Raw genomic sequence first — 18,940 nt, 5'->3', positions numbered from 1 at the left:
AGTGGGGACCTGTTCCCTCTTTGCATTTCTGTGCCAGCACAGCATCAGACCCCTCACCAACAGCTAATAAACCACTGAGTGATTGAGTGGAGTGTACCATTGCTTCTGGGCTCAGTGGCACAGCATCAGTTCCTTCCCATACCCATGTCTCCAGTTTGTTGAGATGTTACCAGGGTGATGGTGCTTGGTACATAGCTCCAGGTCCCAAAGCCAACCTTTTCCCTCAAGTGTGGATAATAGGTACTTGTAATGTGGTTGCCCTAAACTCAGTAATGTTTTCTATTTTAATGGAACTTCTAACTCTCTCCTTTTCTCTCTCTTTTGAGAAAGGGTCTCGTCTCTAGCTGAAGTTGGCCTCTAAATTCATAAGTAACTGAAGATGGCTTTGAACTCCTGATTCTCCTGCCTCTACCTCCTGGGGTCACAGGTGAGTACCACCATGCTGGGTGTGGAACCCAGGTTTTTGTGCATGGTAGGCAAGCCCTCCATCAACTAAGCTACATCTCCAGCAAGAACTTTTAACGACAGAGTCATCTATCTTAAAAACTAGGATGAAAAGAGTTACATTAAAAAGTCTCAGTTTAAAGTAAAATTTAAAAATCCATTTTTAAGTTAGTATTTTTCCCCCACCCAGCTTCAACTATTGTCAATTAGGGTTTAATTTAATTCTAATATTCTCTGAGTTCAAGCAGATTATCATGACCAAACTAACTCTGAGAGATCTTCGCAGACCCCCATGTTCACAAAGGCTTCATTCACACACATTTTGGAAATGAGGTTGGGTTGGATTTAAAAGCCTGCTCAACAGCTGTCTTGAGCTATTCCCCTACTGCCCGGTGACAGAAAGAGACCAAGGGCTCTAGCTCTTGTTAATGCTATTGTTTTTAAAATCATTTCCAATTACTCCCTGTTCCTTTATCCCCAAGATGCACATCAGGTATAGGCTTGACCAGTGTGACAAACCACAGCTCTTGGCTGGAGCATTATCACCATATGCAGTAAGGGGTCCTATTTTTAAAGCTAACTTCCTTCCTTCCTTCCTTCCTTCCTTCCTTCCTTCCTTCCTTCCTTCCTTCTTTCCGTCCTTCCTTCCTTTCTCCCATCATTCCTCCTTCCCTCCTTCCTTCCTTCCTTCCCTCCCTCCTCCCTCCCTTTTTTCCACCCTTCCTCCTTCCTTCCTTCTTTCCTTCCTTCCTTCCCTCCTTTTACTTCTTCCTTTCCTCCTTTCCTTCTTCCTTCCTTCTTTTTTTACCTCCTTCTTTCCCTCCCTCCCTCCCTCCCTCTTTCTTTTCATGCATAACATATGTATGTGGTGTGCATGCTATGGCACACACATGGAAGTCAGGGACAACTTTATGGAGTTTATTTCCTTGTTCATCTTTACATTGGTTCTACATTTTGAACTCCGGCTGCCAAGCATGTTCAGCAAGCACCTTACCTGTGAGCCACCTCTCACTGGCCTGTGCAATGATTCCTGTTAGTGCTAATTTCCATCAACCTAACATAGGCTTTCTTGTCACCTGAGCATTCTACAGTTTTGTTTGGTCTGTGCTTGTGTGTGTGGGGTGCTTGCTGTGCGTATGGGTGTCCGCTTCTCACCATCCGTGAGACACAGTGGCCCACTAGAATCCAGAACTCCCTGACAGGACTAGTCTGGGTACCCAGCTTGCTCTGAGATCTCCTATCCCTTCCTGCAAAGTTTTGGGACCACACCCACCCGGCATTATGTGGGTGCTTCTGAGTCTCGACTTCAGTCCTCATGCTTGCCTAGCGAGTGCCTCTGCCAACTGAGTCATTTCCCCGAGTTTCACGGGGTTTTGCAGTCCTCTACACTTTCCTTTCTGTCTTATACTTGTTTTGGCCATTTCTGAAAGAACACAAGTGTGTGCACGTGTGTGAATTGTACATTGGACCATTTCTTTTGGCTACGTACGATAAAAACAAGGGCAGCTTCCAAGAGCGAGTACTGTGACCAGAATCTAAACAAAAGGGGAACTCAGAGGAGAAGGTATGGAAATCACAGGGGATGTGAAGGGAGGAGTCTTCACCATTCAATCGGCGGAATACCAATTGGGGTACGCGAGGCTCCAGGCAAAAGGGGTTTGTGTAGGCCTCAGACAGGGAAGATTAGGTGCCCGGGCACAGTGACAGTGGGTGAGCGTGTGAGGAGTCAGTATGTGGAGTTGCTTCATGTTTAGGCTGTGCCACCCAACTCCGTCCAGGACTCAAGAGCACTTGTAAACTCAATTTAGACAAGTAAATGGAAACCAGCTCTGAGTTTCTGGTTTCTGTCTATTCTCTTTTTATAACATCAGTGTAAGCTCAAAATTCCCCTGGGCCATACAGATGCGTCTAGTTCATCTCTTCTGCTAACGGTGGTGGAGTGTGTGTGCGGTATGTGTATGGTGTGGTGTGGTGCGGTGTGTAGTATTTGTGTGTGATGTATGTGTGTGGTGTGTGTGCATAGTATGTGTGCGTAATGTGCGCGTGATGTGCGGCATATGTGTATGGTGTGTGGTCGTGTGTGTACGGTGTATGTGGTTGGCATGTGTGTATGTGTGTGTGAGTGTGATACGTGTGAATATGGTATGTGTGTATGTTGTGTGTGTGGTGTGTGTGTGTGGTATGTGTGGTCATGTGTGTGTGTGTGTTTGTGTGTGTTTGTGGTGTAATCTAGGAGCAAGAAGACAGCTTCTCATTAGCGTCTCAGCCACAGGAGAGGAACAGGCCGGTGAAATGGAGGCATATTAAGAAATGGCTCCCAGACAAATGTACCTTGTGAGTTCATTTTGAAGCATCTGACATTTGATTCACAGCGAATCAAAATTCAGGTGATGTATATCTCTGCATTAGTTTCTATTAGTATTAATAGGGAACAGGCATGTGTACCAACACACACATTAGTGAGGCGGACTCCCTGAAGGTTTCTGCCTTGGGGTGAAGGCGCCGATCATTTGCACTTTTGCTACAGTGGAAATGGAACTGTGCCTACTAAAAAGGGTTCCAAGCTTCATGCTCAGTTGGAAAAGGTTTTTTTTTTTTTCCACAGCAAGCAGGAAATCTCACAGAAGATGGTATTCCTATCAATAATTCACTACTTAGGATTCACTGTTCTTTACCATCTGTGTTCACTTTCCATGTAGTGGAAGAAAGGCACCTGATAGTCCTTTTAAAATTCATTAAATTAAGGCTTTTTGGCATTGGGGATTGGACCTAGGGTCACAAGCATACAGAGTGAGTGCTCTACCACTGAGCCAAAGTCCTGGTTGTGAAAATATTAGAAAATATTGCTATTAATTTGTTATAATAATAATTATCCTTATTATTATTATTTGAGACAGGGTCTCACGTTGCCTAGGCTGGCCACTCACTCGGTATGTAGCTTAATGGGAGAGTGTTAGCCTAGCATGTGCAAGGTTCTGGATTCTATCCCTAGTGTCAAAAACGAAAATAAGAACAAAACAGAAAAGCAAAAAACAACCAAACATAAAAAACAACACAGCATAAAAGCATGAAGAAATCATGCTCAGTAGTGATTGTTCCAGTGAGGCAGCTCAGAAAAAGGTACTAAATGGTTCCAGAAAAGACATTTTCTCTACTCCACAAAGCGAGAAAAAGCTAAAATTACTCCCAATTTATTTATTTTTTGGATGAAGGGAAGATCAAATCAAATTTAAGGCAATAAGGATGTCATAACGTGTTAGCATTATGCCAATGCCGATGATTTCCGCTGCTAAGACCCAGTGTATCTAAATATGCTAACCCACTAGAGGCCTGTCATTTATCCCCAGGGCTCCTTCTACTCTGTCATCTGCCCCTGCTCCCCTCTTCACCCCCGCCCACCAACCTGAGCCCTGCCATTCAATAGGCTTGCACCTGAATAGCGAGAAGTGGCTGTTACCAGTTCTACTCCAAATGTCAGCCCCACAGAACCAACAGAGGAATCCCTTGGCTTCCCTTTTGCCAGTAGGGAGTGTTTACAAAGTCCTATACTATTGCATTGGCTGGTAGGTATTGTTTAAATATGGTCTCTTACCATTTCCCAAACCTAAGTCTTGAGCTAATGGTTTTAAAAGTATAATCTGAACGTGATGTTTTATAGCTAAATCCTGTGGCTTTATAAGCACAGAAAACACACACCACACACACACACACACATACACACACACACACACACACACACACACACGCACTTTCTCTCTTATGCCATGAGATACTCTTTGCTACCTTGGAGCTCCTCCAGCAATAAGACCCTAATCAGGTGAATCCTTTAAGGTTAGGTCTGCAGCACAGAGGAGTGTTTGAGTAGCATGTGTGATGTCTTTGATTTGATTCCCAGCATTACAGATGTGCATTTTAGTTATTACACTTCCAGAACTGTGAGGCAAAATAAACTCATTTTCTCCACAAAACAGTCTGCCTAAGGTCTAGTCACAGTGCCGTCAGCTGGGTGTGTGCCACAGTGGTAACTGTGTGAGCATCATTACTATGACCCTTCAAGGTCTATTGAAATGCAGCTGGGGCTACTTGAGGATTCATTACACACAGAAGAGAGTACCAGGGCACCAGGGTTCCAAAGGAAAGGATTCAATATTGTTGGGCCACAGATTGAACAGGAAGTCTGGGGACCGGAAGCACCTCAAGTTACAGTTTCTGGGTCAAGCAGTTAATGGTAAACCTTGGGTTGCTTACTCTCAACCCAAACCTTTGACTTTGATTGACAGGTGTTTTAAGTGGAAATAAAGAGAAGAATATTTAGGGAACAAAATATCCCAATTCTTGGGGATCTGATGCTCTCTTCTGGCCTCTGTCGACACCAGACAAACATGCAATACGTATACACCCATGCAGTCAAACATTTATATAAAGAAAACAGGGTTAATTAAAAAAAAGGAAACCCAAGAGAAAAATATCTTTGCTACCTAGATCTTCCCATTCTATCTGCCCCACCCTGCACACCTCCCTAGAGTTCCTCTATGCATAGATAGTTCTGTGTCTGTTCCTGCTTCCTTCCATCAAACCTCCTTCAGGGACCCTTTTCACAGGAAGGCTTAACTAACAACTGTAAAGTACTGCCATTTCACAAACACGTGACCGTGTGGCATGGTAAATCTGAGGGAAAGGAGAATTCGAACTGGTTATTTCTGGGGTAGAGATCTATTTCATTATCATCATTGTCGTCGTCGTGGTTGTGGTGTGTGTGTGTGTGCATGTGTGTGTGTGTGTGCGTGTGTGTGTGTGTGTGTGTGTGTGTGTGTGTGTGAGAGAGAGAGAGAGAGAGAGAGAGAGAGAGAGAGATGTGTCATGGTGTGTACGTGGGTATCAGAGAACAACTTTATGGAATTTGTTCTCTCCTTCCCCTTTGTATGGGTTCCGGGGATTGAACTCATGCCATCTGTCTTGATTGGCATATTTCTTTGCCTACTGAGCCCTCACTAGCCCTGGGACAGAGATCTAGAACCCAGTAAGGATGTTATGATTTACAAAATAAAATCTCAGCATGTAGAGATGTCCTATACAATACGGTAGCTGCTGGGTATATGCTAGAGTTAAAATTGAAATAAATTAAAACCGTGTAAGAGCATCAATTTAGTTCTCTGCTTGCACCGGTCACATCACAGAGACACACTGAAGGGACATGTACCAATGGGTCCCAGACTGGGCGGTGCAGAAATGAGATTTTTCTATCTGTCCAGGGACTTGATTGGGACTTTGGAAATCGTCCCTTACTGGGAAATGGCAGAGCCAGAGTTGTGACAGTGAATGGTGGCTCCCAGGGGAATCTGGTTTGAGGAGTCACAGTTCAGCTGGGCAGGTCTGGCTGGTTCTTCTGTTTGGGAGCAGGGACCCAGACAGAGGTTGGCTGTCTGTGGGCAGATGTTGAGTAAATAAACATCTCTGACCAGGGTGGACTGCATTGAGGAAGGACTGGATCCAGTCTCTAGCAGCAAACAGACTAGGCACAGATGAAAGGGACACACTAGAGTTAGCTGGACCCCAAATAAATGGAACTAGAAAAACAGATATGCATTTTACTTTATATTCGTATTGATATCTTCAGTTTATGGCAGCTTAGAGTAGTCTTATGCTAGTGACAAACTTTTTTTATTTTAAAATAGTTATCCCAATTTTGAAGCAGAAAACCCTAAAGAAACATAATAGATGAAATCTAGTACAGTAGCAGTTAAATGAAGAACACGACTCTTTAGGTTTTAGGGCAAAATTCAGTGGTCAAGCTCTTGGCTAACATTGGTGACATTCCGGGCTGGATTCTCAGCATTGTTAAGAAATAGTAATTTAAGTAAGTCAATAAATCTACAGATGTAGTTTACTAAAACTTAAAACGTTAGGGACAATGATGAGATGTGAAAAAGGTGTTTGTTGAGCTCAGTGCTAAAGCCCCACACTGTTTCAGAGAACCATGAGAAGGTGTCAACTTCATGGTACAATATTACTTTACACTAACAAAATTGTAGCATCTACATATTTACTTTATAGTAGAAGGGGCCCGCAGGTGCACAGGTGCCTAGGGTTCATGGAAATCATAACAGTCTATTGCTCAGTGTCTTGCAGTAGCCTTGAGGTCCTGGAACTCAGAAGGCCACGCTTGCTCGACATCACCACAAGGGGGCGAGGTGGTTAAGTTACATTTGAGCGGACCAGGCCAAGAGTGTCCAACACAAAACATCAGTGTCCCCAGTACGTACTCAAGGTAAGTGACTTGAGTTCAGCTGTGGGTGAGAAAACTGGGTGCTCAGGACACCAGGCTGGGTGTCCTATGTAGAGAATTAATACTATTCTATGTATATATTAACGATATTCTATGTAGGCAGGAGTCATCTCTGCTCAGGTGACCACTACCTGCTCTCAGAATTGGTTAGGCAGTTGTCAGGGTCGCATACTTGGGGGAAGCTTTTCTGGGGACAGGGGAGAGGCAGTGACACACAAGCAGTGGTGGCTTAAGGCACACACTATTAGGTAGGCATATGTGTGTACGCATCCTTACAGTCAGGTCATGGGGATGGAGGGACCTGACTATCCCACGTGGTCTCAGTCAAGGTGCTCATGGATAAAGAACACAGAGATGGGAGACAGAGAGACAGACTTACAGACAGACACACACAACTGAACACAAAATATGACCTGGTATATTTTATATATAATATATATATAAGTATATATTTTATATTTATATATATAAATGATATTGTATGTCCCTTTGGGGAAAAGCAGCTTCTGAATCAATTACACAGTCTTTCCTGCAGGCAAAGGCTGATGGGAAACAGACAGTGAGGGCAAGTTGAAGTTGATCTCAAGACCTCTTGCCATGACCTGCAAGGGCAGACTGTGCTTCTAGGCTTGGTCCCTGGACCTGCCCCACGGGATCCTGTATTTATTCTCCTATTGCCAAGTGAGACCAACGGCATTGAAAAATCACCCTATTATAACCTGCGATAAAAGCAGCAGCTACTTAGAGGATCAAGCAGTAAACACCCAAGGAAGACAAATGGCTACAAGCTGATGACTGCTGAACGTCAGGGAACAAAGGACAGAACGGACACTCCTACCCCCGCTCATGGGTGTCCACCAGCTTGTCAATCACTTCTGCACAAAAACAACCCGAAAATGAAGATGTGTCGTGCAAATGCTAGTTATTATGACCAAGCCACCAGAAATGGGAAATCAGAGTAATTTTATGTAATACTTTCACTTGGGTCACAAATTTCATAACCCTTGTTCAGAATTATTTTTCTCTGGTCTAAATATTTACCATATGGGTGCAAAGACTCAGTACAAATCAACACTTTTTAAAACCTTCATCTTTTAGGGGTGCTCAGGGCTACTGTTTAGGGGGGGTTAAACAAACCGTGCAGATATGCCTCCCCTGTGTAACTGGTCTATTTCTTTTATTGATTGTAGCTGTTTCTCCAGGAGCATCCAGCACGTATTCCACAAATTGCTTCCTTCTTAATCTCAAGGGTTCCAGCAAACCACATTCAAATGGCATGGAAAAAGTGCTATTCCACAGTTTCCATTACATCAGAGTCCGCCCAGCGGGCCTGGGGCTCGGTGGTGGCGGTAACCGCTGGCTACCTCAATGCCCCCACGTGTCTGATTAAACCACAAATACATATTGTGGTCCAGCCATGGAAGAGGCCATGGTGGTGAGCTAGGGAGCCAGGTCAGGCACTCACTGTCGTTTTTCTGGCAGCTGTTGTCAGTCAACAAAATCCTAACTGAAACTTCAGCTGCCCACAGCTTTGAACAGCCCATGTTCGTGGTTGCAGAGTAGAAGGGTGAGCAGCTAAGAGGGGGTGAGGTTGAACGGCAGTCTCCCTACTGCACAGAATGAGAGCGAACGGAAAAACGGGCTTCTCAGAAATGGAGAAAGAGCCTCGTGGTGCCCTGAAGAGCTCAAAACGCACGCTTCTAGCAAGGAAACGGAGCTAGCATGCAAACCACACACGCGATAGCTCGCCCATTTTTTACTCCCCAAGAACTTACTCTCACATTCTGCAGCAGCTGCCACTGTTTGGATTATGAATAGCAATCAGCCATATGGCCTGACAGAAATGAATCACACATATTTTCACATGGACAAATATTATTATTCCCAAACATAAACACGTCCATATAAGTGTTTTTCCTCTTGGGAGGAATACAGCCCCCGATGGCAGTTCTAAGGAGATGGACTCCCTACGTGTAAAAACCACCTGCCAAAGCTATTATCGTCAAGACCCCCGCAATGCTCTCCCCACACTTTTTCTTTCCTTATTTGTCGTCAGTGACACTCAGTGTGGTGGAGAAGATGCAGAAGGAAGGGAAGGAGAAGAAGGGAAGGAGCAGCGGAAAGCACATCTGTGGAAGGGGCTCCACACTGAGCCTCGCTTGGCCGTTAGCTGCCTTCACCCAGGAACTCTCACTAGGAAGCACTGTGCTTGCTTGGGCGTGATTATGCCGGACAGGTAGCAGCCAAAACCCGGAGGTAAAGATAGAAAAGGCTTCAAGGGGCCACTGACACAAGTCTACACGGACATCACTCCCTGCTTCGTTTGTTTGTTTGTTTGAGACAGGGTCTCACTCTAGAGCTCAGGTTGTTCTGAACCTCAACATGCAGCTCAGGTTGGCTTTAAACTCATGGTAATCCTCCTGCGTCAGTCCTCCAAGAGCTGGAATTACAGATGCGATCCACCATACCCAACTAGTATCTTTCTCTGGCTCTGATTTTATTTCCAAGCTTTCAAGGACAGTGTCTACGGAAGATTACACGGTCCTCATCTGTGTGTGTGAGCTGCAGTTGTGGGGAGGCGCATGCGCATGAGTATCTATGGACACAGGGAACCCGACGCGTGTGAGCTGTAGCTGTGGGGAGGCGCATGCGCGTGAGTATCTATGGACACAGGGAAGCCGAAGGATAGTGTTGGCTGTCAGTCTTAAGTGGTCAACCACTGAAGTTTTTGAGAGAAGATCTCTCCTTGGCCTGAGACTTAACTGTTGTAGGCTAGGCTGGCTGGACAGTGAGCTGCAGAGACAGACCTGTCTCAGTGTGCACAGGGCTGTAATTATAGGCACAGACTGTCATGCTGGACTGTTTTTTATCTAGGTTATGTCTGATTGAGTTCAGGTCCTCATGCCTGCAAGTGAAGACTCTACCAATTGAGCTACCATCCCGGTCTTAAATTTCTATTTCTCCTTTTTCTTTGTCTCCTCTTCCTATGTGTGCGTGTGTGTGTGCGTGTGTGTGTGTGTGCGTGCGTGTATGTATGCTGTCTGCTACCCAGCTCTTAAGTGGCCTCTGGGATCCTAAACTATGGTCCTCACACTTGCCCAACAGGTACTTAGCCCAGGTCCACTTCCCATTTCTCATTTTAAATGAGATCTTATTCTTGTTGTCATTTCTGGTTTTCCTCATAGTTCCTTTTTTTTTTTTTTTTTTTTTTTTTTTGGTTTCTCAAGACAGGGTTTCTCTATAGCTTTGAAGCTTGTCCTGGAACTAGCTCTTGTCGACCAGGCTGGCCTCAAACTCACAGAGATCCGCCTGCCTCTGCCTCCTGAATGCTGGGATTAAAGGCTTGTGCCACCACTGCCCGGATTTGAGACAGAGTTTTGCTGTGTAGCAGCGAGCTGACTTCAGACCTGCGATCCTCCTGCCTCAGCCTCTCAAGTGCTGCGGTCACAGGCAGACACCACCACCACACGTGGCTTAGAAATTCTGGCCGCGTTGCTCACCCAGAGACTCTGCAGCTTGAGGGGTCAGCTGCTTTGTAACTGCTCAGAAACACTTTCCTTTCTCCCTGCTGCCCAGCTTCCCAGGCTTCAGGGCACCTGCTGGTCTTCTAGGGAGGACTTGAGTGACACGGGTAAAAAGGAATGTCCAGGAAGAACTCAGCCACAGTGCGCGGATGTTTCTGTGGCATGCAGATCCTGTGGCCACCGTGGGTCATCTCCACTGTGGTGTAGAGCTACAGCAGTGCCGTACTGAGGAGAACACAAGTGGTTCTGGATACGCAAACCCTGAATAAACAGGCCAGGCGTCATCTGACAACACCATATTTTGTGGCTCACATAGTGCCTTGAATCAGAAATTTTGGGTTTGCGGCTTAGTTGTTTTAATCAGCCTTCAGAGGACTGAGCTGCAAGTTCACTTTGAAAGTCATGTGACCAGTTGATCTCATCTGTACTTGGCAATTGGCTTCTATTTGCCTATATTTCTCTTAGATTTCAGTGCCTAAAAATAAACCATAATCTCCACACATTATTGCATTTATTAAATTAATGGAAGGTATTGTGAGGATCCAATTAGACAATGCTCAAGAAAGCTTTAAGCCTGCTATACATACTAGTTATTGCTATTAATCTTGTGTGCATCTTTAGTGTGTGTTTGTGTTTGTGTTTGTGTGTGTTCATGTGTGAGTGCAGGGATGTGAGGAAGTCTTTGCCCACATCTTTCACCTTGTTTGAGACAGTATCTCTTTCTGCTTCCTGCTGTGTACATTAGGTTGATTGACCTGTGAGTTTCTTGGGATCCCCCTGCCTCAGATTTCAATGCAGGGGTGCTGGGATCATAGATGGTGGTTTCTTGGGGTCTAAACTCAGGTCTCCACACTAGTGTGACAAGCGTTTTACCCATGGAACCATCGTCCTGAGCCCTGTTTTAGTTAACACCATTGTGTCATCATTGATACTACTATGCCAATGATATCTCAAGTCAATAAACATTTTACGTATGATCACTCTCTATTGTCAGCTCAGAGTCACATACTCCTGTAGCATGGTTGACTCTCACCTGTAACTCATGTCTTTGTGGCAGATGAAAATACAGAACCTATATTGAAAATAACAGTATAAGTGCAAAGGCTGAAGCATCCTCACCACTGGACAGGACGTGATCTTGCTGCATTGGTCAAAAGCACCAAGAGTTCAGGAAGGAGAAAGGGAGGCTCTCCCAAAGGAAAAGCAGCAGCCACAGGGGCGTAAATACTTGAAGAAGACCAGGGAAGATGAGGGCAAGGGGAGAGTCAGTATGAAAGACCACAGGGATGTCTGGGGGGAGGGAAGAGAGAGAGAGAGAGAGAGAGAGAGAGAGAGAGAGAGAGAGAGAGAGAGAAGTAAAGAAAAACAACGCAAACATCAAAACAAAAACTCAAACCATGGAAACTTCATCTTCCATTTTCAGTGCAGGGCTGGGTTGGATGTTGCTATACAAAAGTAGAAATGCCAGCCAGCATGAGTTCTGTATTAAAAGTCACTTGGAAAAAAAAACCAAAAAAAAAAAAACTGTTACTTCTATGAAACTCATTGCTGAAGGAGAGCCAAGAGGCTGCCCTTCACGTTGTTCAAGAATGACACCAATCACCCTGCCTTGGCACACTCGTGGGTTTCTTGCAAGGACTTCAGCAGGTGTCTTCTGAATAGCAGCCAGAAATCACACTGGACAGGAACACAGCAGAGGTCACATCAATAATGCCATGCAGGATGATGGCGGCCCCCTCCTGCTGGCCCCGGGAGCTGGCAGACATCACACTGCCACTTGGAGCTTTCAGCCAACAGCAATGTCACTTTAACATATTCAAGACAGAGACTAACTGAATCCACAGCTCAAGCCAGAGTTCCAAAGAGATAAAGTAAGGCTTTTAGAAGAAAGGGGACAAGAAAAAAAATGCATATTCTGCATTAGTAAGTTGTTCTAGTTTAGGAAAAGGGGATATTTCAAATTCAAATTCTTAAAATGTACAACTGTCACATTCCCAAAGGTACTTTTTTTTTTTTTTTGGGTAAACAGATTATAGCTAAGTAGAAGAAGGAACTGTGAAGCATTTTTTTGTTGTTGTTGGAGTTGTTACAGGGTGAGTACTGTGATACAAGAGAAAGCATCAGTCAGGGTCACAGGTGAGAGCTGGCCCTGCTCTGGAAGCCCCTAGACTCCTGCTATCAAGGCCTTGCTTGGTTCCCTTTTCTCTTGATTAATAAGCATCTTTCAATAGGTGCCGTTTGTCTTCCTCCATTTCTCTAATCTCCTCAAAGTTTGGATTCAAAGAATAGTCATGGTACCTACCAGAAAATAGTTAAGGACATACAGCAGTTATGTGTAGCTCACCAGGGTAATCCCAGAACTTTGAGGTTGGAGGATCCTTGTAGCTTTGAAGCCAGCAAGGACTATATATAGAGAGCCTGTCTCAAACCAAACCCTAAAAACTTGGGGCTAACAGGGTAGCTCAGACCACCCAGTGCTCACTTAGCTTACATGAAGCCTGGGGTTTGCTCTCTAATCCCGGATGAACAGGACATGGTGGTACATTGTTTGTACACTCAGCACTGAGGTGGGTGGTGGCGGGGAGGAAGGCAGATCATCCCAAGGCCATCCTAAGCTACACAGCAAGGTCTAGACTAGTTTGGGATACAGGAGACATTGTTTCAAAACCACCACCAATACCAAACCTGGCCTGGTGAGATGGTTTATTGGTAAGTGCTGTCAAGGTGGAGAACCTTAGTTCAACCTCAGAGACCCACATGGTGGACATAATCAACTCCCAAAATTGTTCTCTAATCTCTACACACACTCTGGCATGTACATACATACACATACACAAATGTAACAATAATAATAATAATAATAATAATAAATTTCGAACCAATCAAACAAACAAAAACCCATAGTAAGGTTTAGCCCCAGTTCCAGTCCTGCTCTTGACCTGTTGGCAGTTTTCTTTTTTAACATCACAGAAGATTGGTTGGATCAGGGTCACAGTCCCAACAAATACTCAAACATTGCAGCAAAGGGGAACATGCTTACCTTCCCTATAGGGGGCAGCTATCTTCAGCCCAGAGTGACTAATGTATCTTCTAATTCCATCCCTTTCTTTTCTTCCTTCATTCCTTTCTTCCTTTTCCAGACAGTATCTCTTGTAGCCCAGGCTGGCCTCAAACTCACCAAGTAACTGAAGCTAGCCTTGAACTCGTGATCCCCCTGCTTTCAGTATTGGGAATGATTACAGGCATTTGTCACTGTAGGTGTCTCCTATCTTCTGGTTGTTTTGTGAGGAAATTCTTTCTCTGGATTGTTATATGAAGTTTTCTTGATTTAAGGTGTAGCTAAAATTGTTTCTGAAACAATGACTGTGAAAAAAGATGCAGGCCAGTTATGGTGGTCCACACCTTTAATCCCAGCATTTGGGAGGCAACAGCAGGTGGATCTCTGTAAATTCAATGCTAGCCTGGTCTACACAGTAAGTTCCATGACAGCCAGGGCTATATATAGAGAGACTTTGTTTCTGAAAACAAAGTAAAACAAAATCTCACCCAACAGAAGATGAAGAAGGAGGAGAAGAAGGAGGAGGAGAACGAGAAGGAAGAAGAGGAGGAGGAAGAGGAGGAGGAGGAAGAGAAGGACAACAACAACAACAACACTGACTATATGTCAGCTGGATCATGCCTGTGGACCTTTGCAATTTTTGCCTAATATGATTCAAAATTCCCAACCCGTCTCAGCACTGTCTTGTAAGTGCACCTCCCTGGAGTTTCTTCACTTGGGGACCCAAACGATAACTTCTCCTCTTTGTGATCATCAAGTGAACTGTGTGTTCTAACCCCTTTTCCTGTACTCCTGAGAGATTTCCTGTTCATACAACTAAGCAGAATATGTACGGGAGAATCACCCTTCTAGCACTGAAGCATGCTGCTCAGTACCAACCACCAGAAGGCAGATAGGTCGGTGTGGATAAACTGGAAGAGAGGCGATCTAACTACAGACCGAGAGAGGGCCAGAAGTAAAACACGTTTCACAGTGACCAGGGAGAGGTTCAGGAGTGGGAAACAGGAAATGGACTATGGTATCTGCAGACTAGCTAGAAAATTTCCAGGTGTCAGAAGTGCCACCTACCAGATAGATTGTGATGACAGTCTCAGGGTGCTGGTTTGCAGAGAATTTTCTAGAAAGGTCTTTTCCAACTCAAGGAGCAGGGAAGGAAGTTGAAAACAATATATGCTGGCCTTTAAGAGTGGATCTAAGGAGAAGTGGGCTTCTCTCTTCAGTACTGCTAGGTGGTTACATTTTGCTAACCCTACAGGATTCCATCAGTCAACTCATGCTTTACATTTCTTAGAAACAAATTCCAGACCAAGATAAGTCCAGTACTTAGACCTTCCAGACTGGCCTCTAAAACCTTCAAAATGCAATCTACCTGACCAGACTGACTTCATTTAAACCCTGCTCCCTTCATGATGTATTTTTATCTGGACACCTCTCATGGTTCCCATTCCCTACAAAGTCAAAACTCCTTCCTTGGCCTACAGGCATCTCCAAGATCAACTCAAATTTATCTTTCCGTAGTCCTTTATACCTATTTCCTGTCCAACCATTCAGCAGTATCCCATGACCAGGGACATTTCTGTAAAGGCTACCCCTGACCTCCCATGCCCCTCCCCCTCCCCATCACCTCTTAGCCCTCATTCTCTGTAAATTTCCTTCTTGCCCTCTTCTGTGACTCTTGTAGGTGTCACTGACTTCCCTGACATCAGCACCACTATTCCATTTAATTTCTACACTGTGTCCTCTGCCACTCAATATGTATGAGTTTATTTTCTAATTGTTTCATGCATATATATCTTGTCTTTCAATTATACTTTGACCTGCAGGAGTCTCTCTTCCCCTGTGTTCTTAGTGGAAAAAGCATTTCCAAAACAGAGGCAGAAAGGAACGGATTTCAAGGTTGAGCAAAGAATGGTGACTTGTAGGTTCCAGGAAAAGATGGTCACACAGGACTTAGGAACTGGTTACTACTTTCCAAACCACATGTGCAAGGATGTCATGCTCACTGCCGCAGCATGCTCGTCAACAACCATGCTTATGGAGGCTTCTGTTGATTGCGTGCTGCTGACTGCTACCGCTAGTTTATGTGCAGGGCAGAGATCTGGTCTACCAGCTGTCCTGGGTAACTTGAAGTTGTAGTTGGAGAGAAGCTCTTGGATTTGAATGCCTGGGAGTTCCTATTGATTGCCTTCTTGTAGATAACTGATTTCTAGTCATGTCCAGTGAGAAATTGGGTTTCTAAGTTACAGAAGTATTCTGCAGAGGTAAAGACATACAAAATCGCAGGTGTGCTAAGAAACAAAAAAGGGCTGATATTGAGGGTGGCAGAAACTAACAAAACCAACATGAACGGCAGAAAAAAATGGAAAATAATGTCCAGTGGCCACCATTGAACTTGTCAGCTCTGAGTGGCAGAGGCTGCAGTTGTTTCCTCCCAACCTGCTTTCCAACAGAAAGTGTCAAACTACTTATTAAAATTGTCTGCCTCACCATCTCTATAGTGAAGATAACAACCTGCTGACCTTAGGAGAGGTGGGGTGCATTAATTATAGTCGAGAGACACTGGGAAAATATAGCAGGCTGTTCAAAATCTCTTTCTGTAGATTCACAGGCTCTTGAGCAGCCATTGGATCATAAGGAATTTTAGTCCCTAGCGCCCTGGGCAGGTTCTGTGCCCAGAAGTCTGAGTTAGCAAGTGGTCTCTCTGTTTCCTGGCCTGGAGGAAGGCAGCGAGAGGCTTCTGAGCACTGCCAGCTGCCTGAAGTTCTATGGACCACTGTTGTGGCTCTTTTGCAGGGGATTTACCAACTGCCCACCAAGGGTCTGGTAATAAGTTGTAGTTGCAGAGGTGGACCCAGAGATTCTAGAAGAGAGAATTTTCAAAAAGGCGCTCTTCCTACCAAGGGAACAGGCTGGCCTGAATTGCACGGTAGAGGTTTCCTTTATAATTTCCATGGTTCTTCTCTGTCTTATCCACTAGTTCTTTGATCCATGCTCTTTGCAAGGGTGGGGACTTGGTGTTGAGTGGAAAGGACCAATACAGGCCTCTTGGTCCATTGCGCATTCTCTGAATTTGGGCATGGGCCAGGACCATAAACTCTCTAAAGACTGAGAGCCAAATGGAACGTGTCACTGCTTCAGATCCCAGCCCTTTGGAGTTCAAATTCTCCTTTTCACCAGGGCAGAAGCAGAAAAAATCCTCATTAGTATTCATAATTTGTAAAGGTAAACAATAAAAATGACAACATGAAAAAATAAATCAATGGATTATAAGAACAGAGACATGGAGATTCCAGATGTGCTTGGGAGGTAAAGAAGTGAATGAATTGTCTAAACAAGGACAGATATTTGTGCTATGCTGTGGCAGTTTCTGTTTATTCAGACATCAAAAAATGAGGTTATAAAGTTATCAGGAAAGTGGATAGAACCAGATTAGATTAAGTGAGGAACCCTAGGCCTAGAAAGTCAAATTGTTCTTCCTCACATGCAGACTGTAAGTTTCTACAGATGCGTATTTATATGGTGATAAGTGTGGGAAGAATTCAGGGAACTAGAAAGGGCCACGTGGGGGAAAAGAATGCTTTGAAGAAGAGCAGCAGGGAGAAAATAGAAGACACACAGTGTGGTGTGGGAAGTCAGTCCGAATATGTGTTGCTTTTATTGGTTGATGAATAAAGCTGTTTTGGCCAGTGGCTTAACAGAAAAGAGTAAGGAAAAAATTTCAAGCAGATAGAGGGGAAAGAAGGTGGAGCCAGGGAGATGCCATGTAGTCACCGCAGGAGACAGACATGCTGGAAACTTGCTGGTAAACCATGAGCTTTGTGGTAAATTATAAAATAATAGATATGGGTTAATTTAAAATGTAAGAGCTAGCTAGAAATATGCTTACCCTATTGACTAAACAGTATTGCCATTAATACAGTTTCTGTGTGTTTATTTCGGGTCTGGGTGGCCAGGGAATAAACAAGCAGCCTCCAACTACACTCAGTGGAGAAGAGAGAGCTGGGGGCAGAATGGTCCAAGCAGTAGGGGGGACAAGAAGATGGGGGAGACCAGGTGAATCAAAAACTTTATTATGGAACTGTCATAATGTTGCATTGTGTGAGAATGAATAAATATATTTCAAAAATATGAATGCTGATATAAAAATTGTGCCTTTTAAATTGTGGCCTTAGAAAGCAATTTTTTTTTATATTCTTCTCAAAGTATCCCACACTCTCACTTGCCAGATTAGGCATAGAATTAAAACATGAGATGCTAGAGATGGTGTACAGCTTTTAATGAGCACAACGAGACTACATTGGAAATCAGTGTTTGGCATTCTTGGAGTCAACTTTCTATCATGAAAGACGGTAGCACAGGTCATTTTGATAGACAGGTCACCGTGTTACCCCAAAAGATAGTGTACCATACCAATCTTAGGATCATTTCTGTTGTCATTGCTCTTTTCTGTTTCCAGTGAAGTTTGAATTCATATCAGGAAGACAAAGAGCAGATGAGGATCTATGCTATGAGACAGTGTTGGAAAATGAATGAAAGCAACTGGCCACTGTGCGCAGGATGGGATCTGGGATCTTGAAGCTCACTAAAGATTTCTTGGATGGGGGACTTACACTTGTTCAACTGTCAAATGGGAAGACCAACAGGGCCCTTAAGGGTTTCGCCACCCTGGGAACTCTGCCAATTTGTTTGAACCAAACACAGCTCTCGGTAACAGGAAGAATGAGATGGAGGCCTGAATTTGCCCAACCCCAAATCATGAAACTTAGTCTTAAGTATTAGTATGCTCCTTTATTATATACCCCTCTGACCACACCACACACGCACACCTGTATATACACACCTCTGCACACGTGTGGAGCAAGAAACTGTTTCAAACGGGAATGAGTACAGACACCCCCTCTCCCAGCAATCCACAGTCTGACAGAGTTCTAAAAACACTTCATTTGAAACCCAAAACTCAGTTCTTCTTCAGTGTCCCCGTCAGTAAGCCTTTGAGCTACTGAGTTCTCACTATCTTGCATGCCAGCAGGCTGTTGAGTAGGGTTCATCAATAACATTAGGAAAAAAAAAATCCACAGCAAACATTTCATTCAAAGCCATTTATCACTAACAGCATTTAGTATCTAGAAGGCATGTTTTACTTAAAACTAATGAGCAAGACCACAATCTTTTGATTATAAATTCCCCTTTCATCTTCATTTTATAAAAAGCCACGAGGAAAATGCCCGGCAGGATGTCCTTGATAGTAAATACTTCTTTCCACTTACCATTAGCTTGCTCCAAAACTCAGCTTCCCTTGTTAAAGGATCCATCTTGAAGGGAGAAATCTCTTGTGTGGCTTTGTCAAGGCTGTCCCTTGGACGGCTCAAGTGACCAAACATGGGAGAGCAAACATTTCATGCCGGCAACTTTCCTAATATCGACGGTTGCGCTCTCTCATACCTGGCAGTCTTGGGAGAAATGGAATTTACATATGTGAGATGGGTGTGGGCTTTCCCACAGTTATGATTCAAAATGGAGATATGTCTGAGCCAAGGAAATAATAATGGAACTCAGAAGAGAAAAGCCTGTCTCTCATCACTGCCAATCATGGCACGACAGCTCATATCGCCATGTGCAAACGTGCCA

The 18,940-nt window shown here is 44.3% G+C and overlaps 1 protein-coding gene across 1 annotated transcript in view; it reads right to left on the bottom strand.

Annotated features, from left to right (window-relative positions):
- Positions 1 to 18,599, bottom strand: part of Sash1 (SAM and SH3 domain containing 1) — a 305,306-nt gene extending 286,707 nt beyond the window's left edge. Inside the window, exon 1 of the mRNA XM_085688475.2 lies at positions 18,580 to 18,599. Coding sequence (XP_085544601.2) covers positions 18,580 to 18,582 — 3 coding nt within the window. The 5' untranslated portion in view covers positions 18,583 to 18,599. The remainder of the gene's footprint in view (positions 1 to 18,579) is intronic.
- Positions 18,600 to 18,940: the final 341 nt, after the last annotated feature.

Source organism: Myodes glareolus, chromosome 1 (assembly GCF_982192425.1).
Source record: "Myodes glareolus chromosome 1, mMyoGla1.1, whole genome shotgun sequence".
Classification (NCBI taxonomy): Eukaryota; Metazoa; Chordata; class Mammalia; order Rodentia; family Cricetidae; genus Myodes; species Myodes glareolus.
The sequence above is the reverse complement of the archived record's forward strand: the minus strand, read 5'-3'. Positions and strand labels throughout refer to the sequence as shown.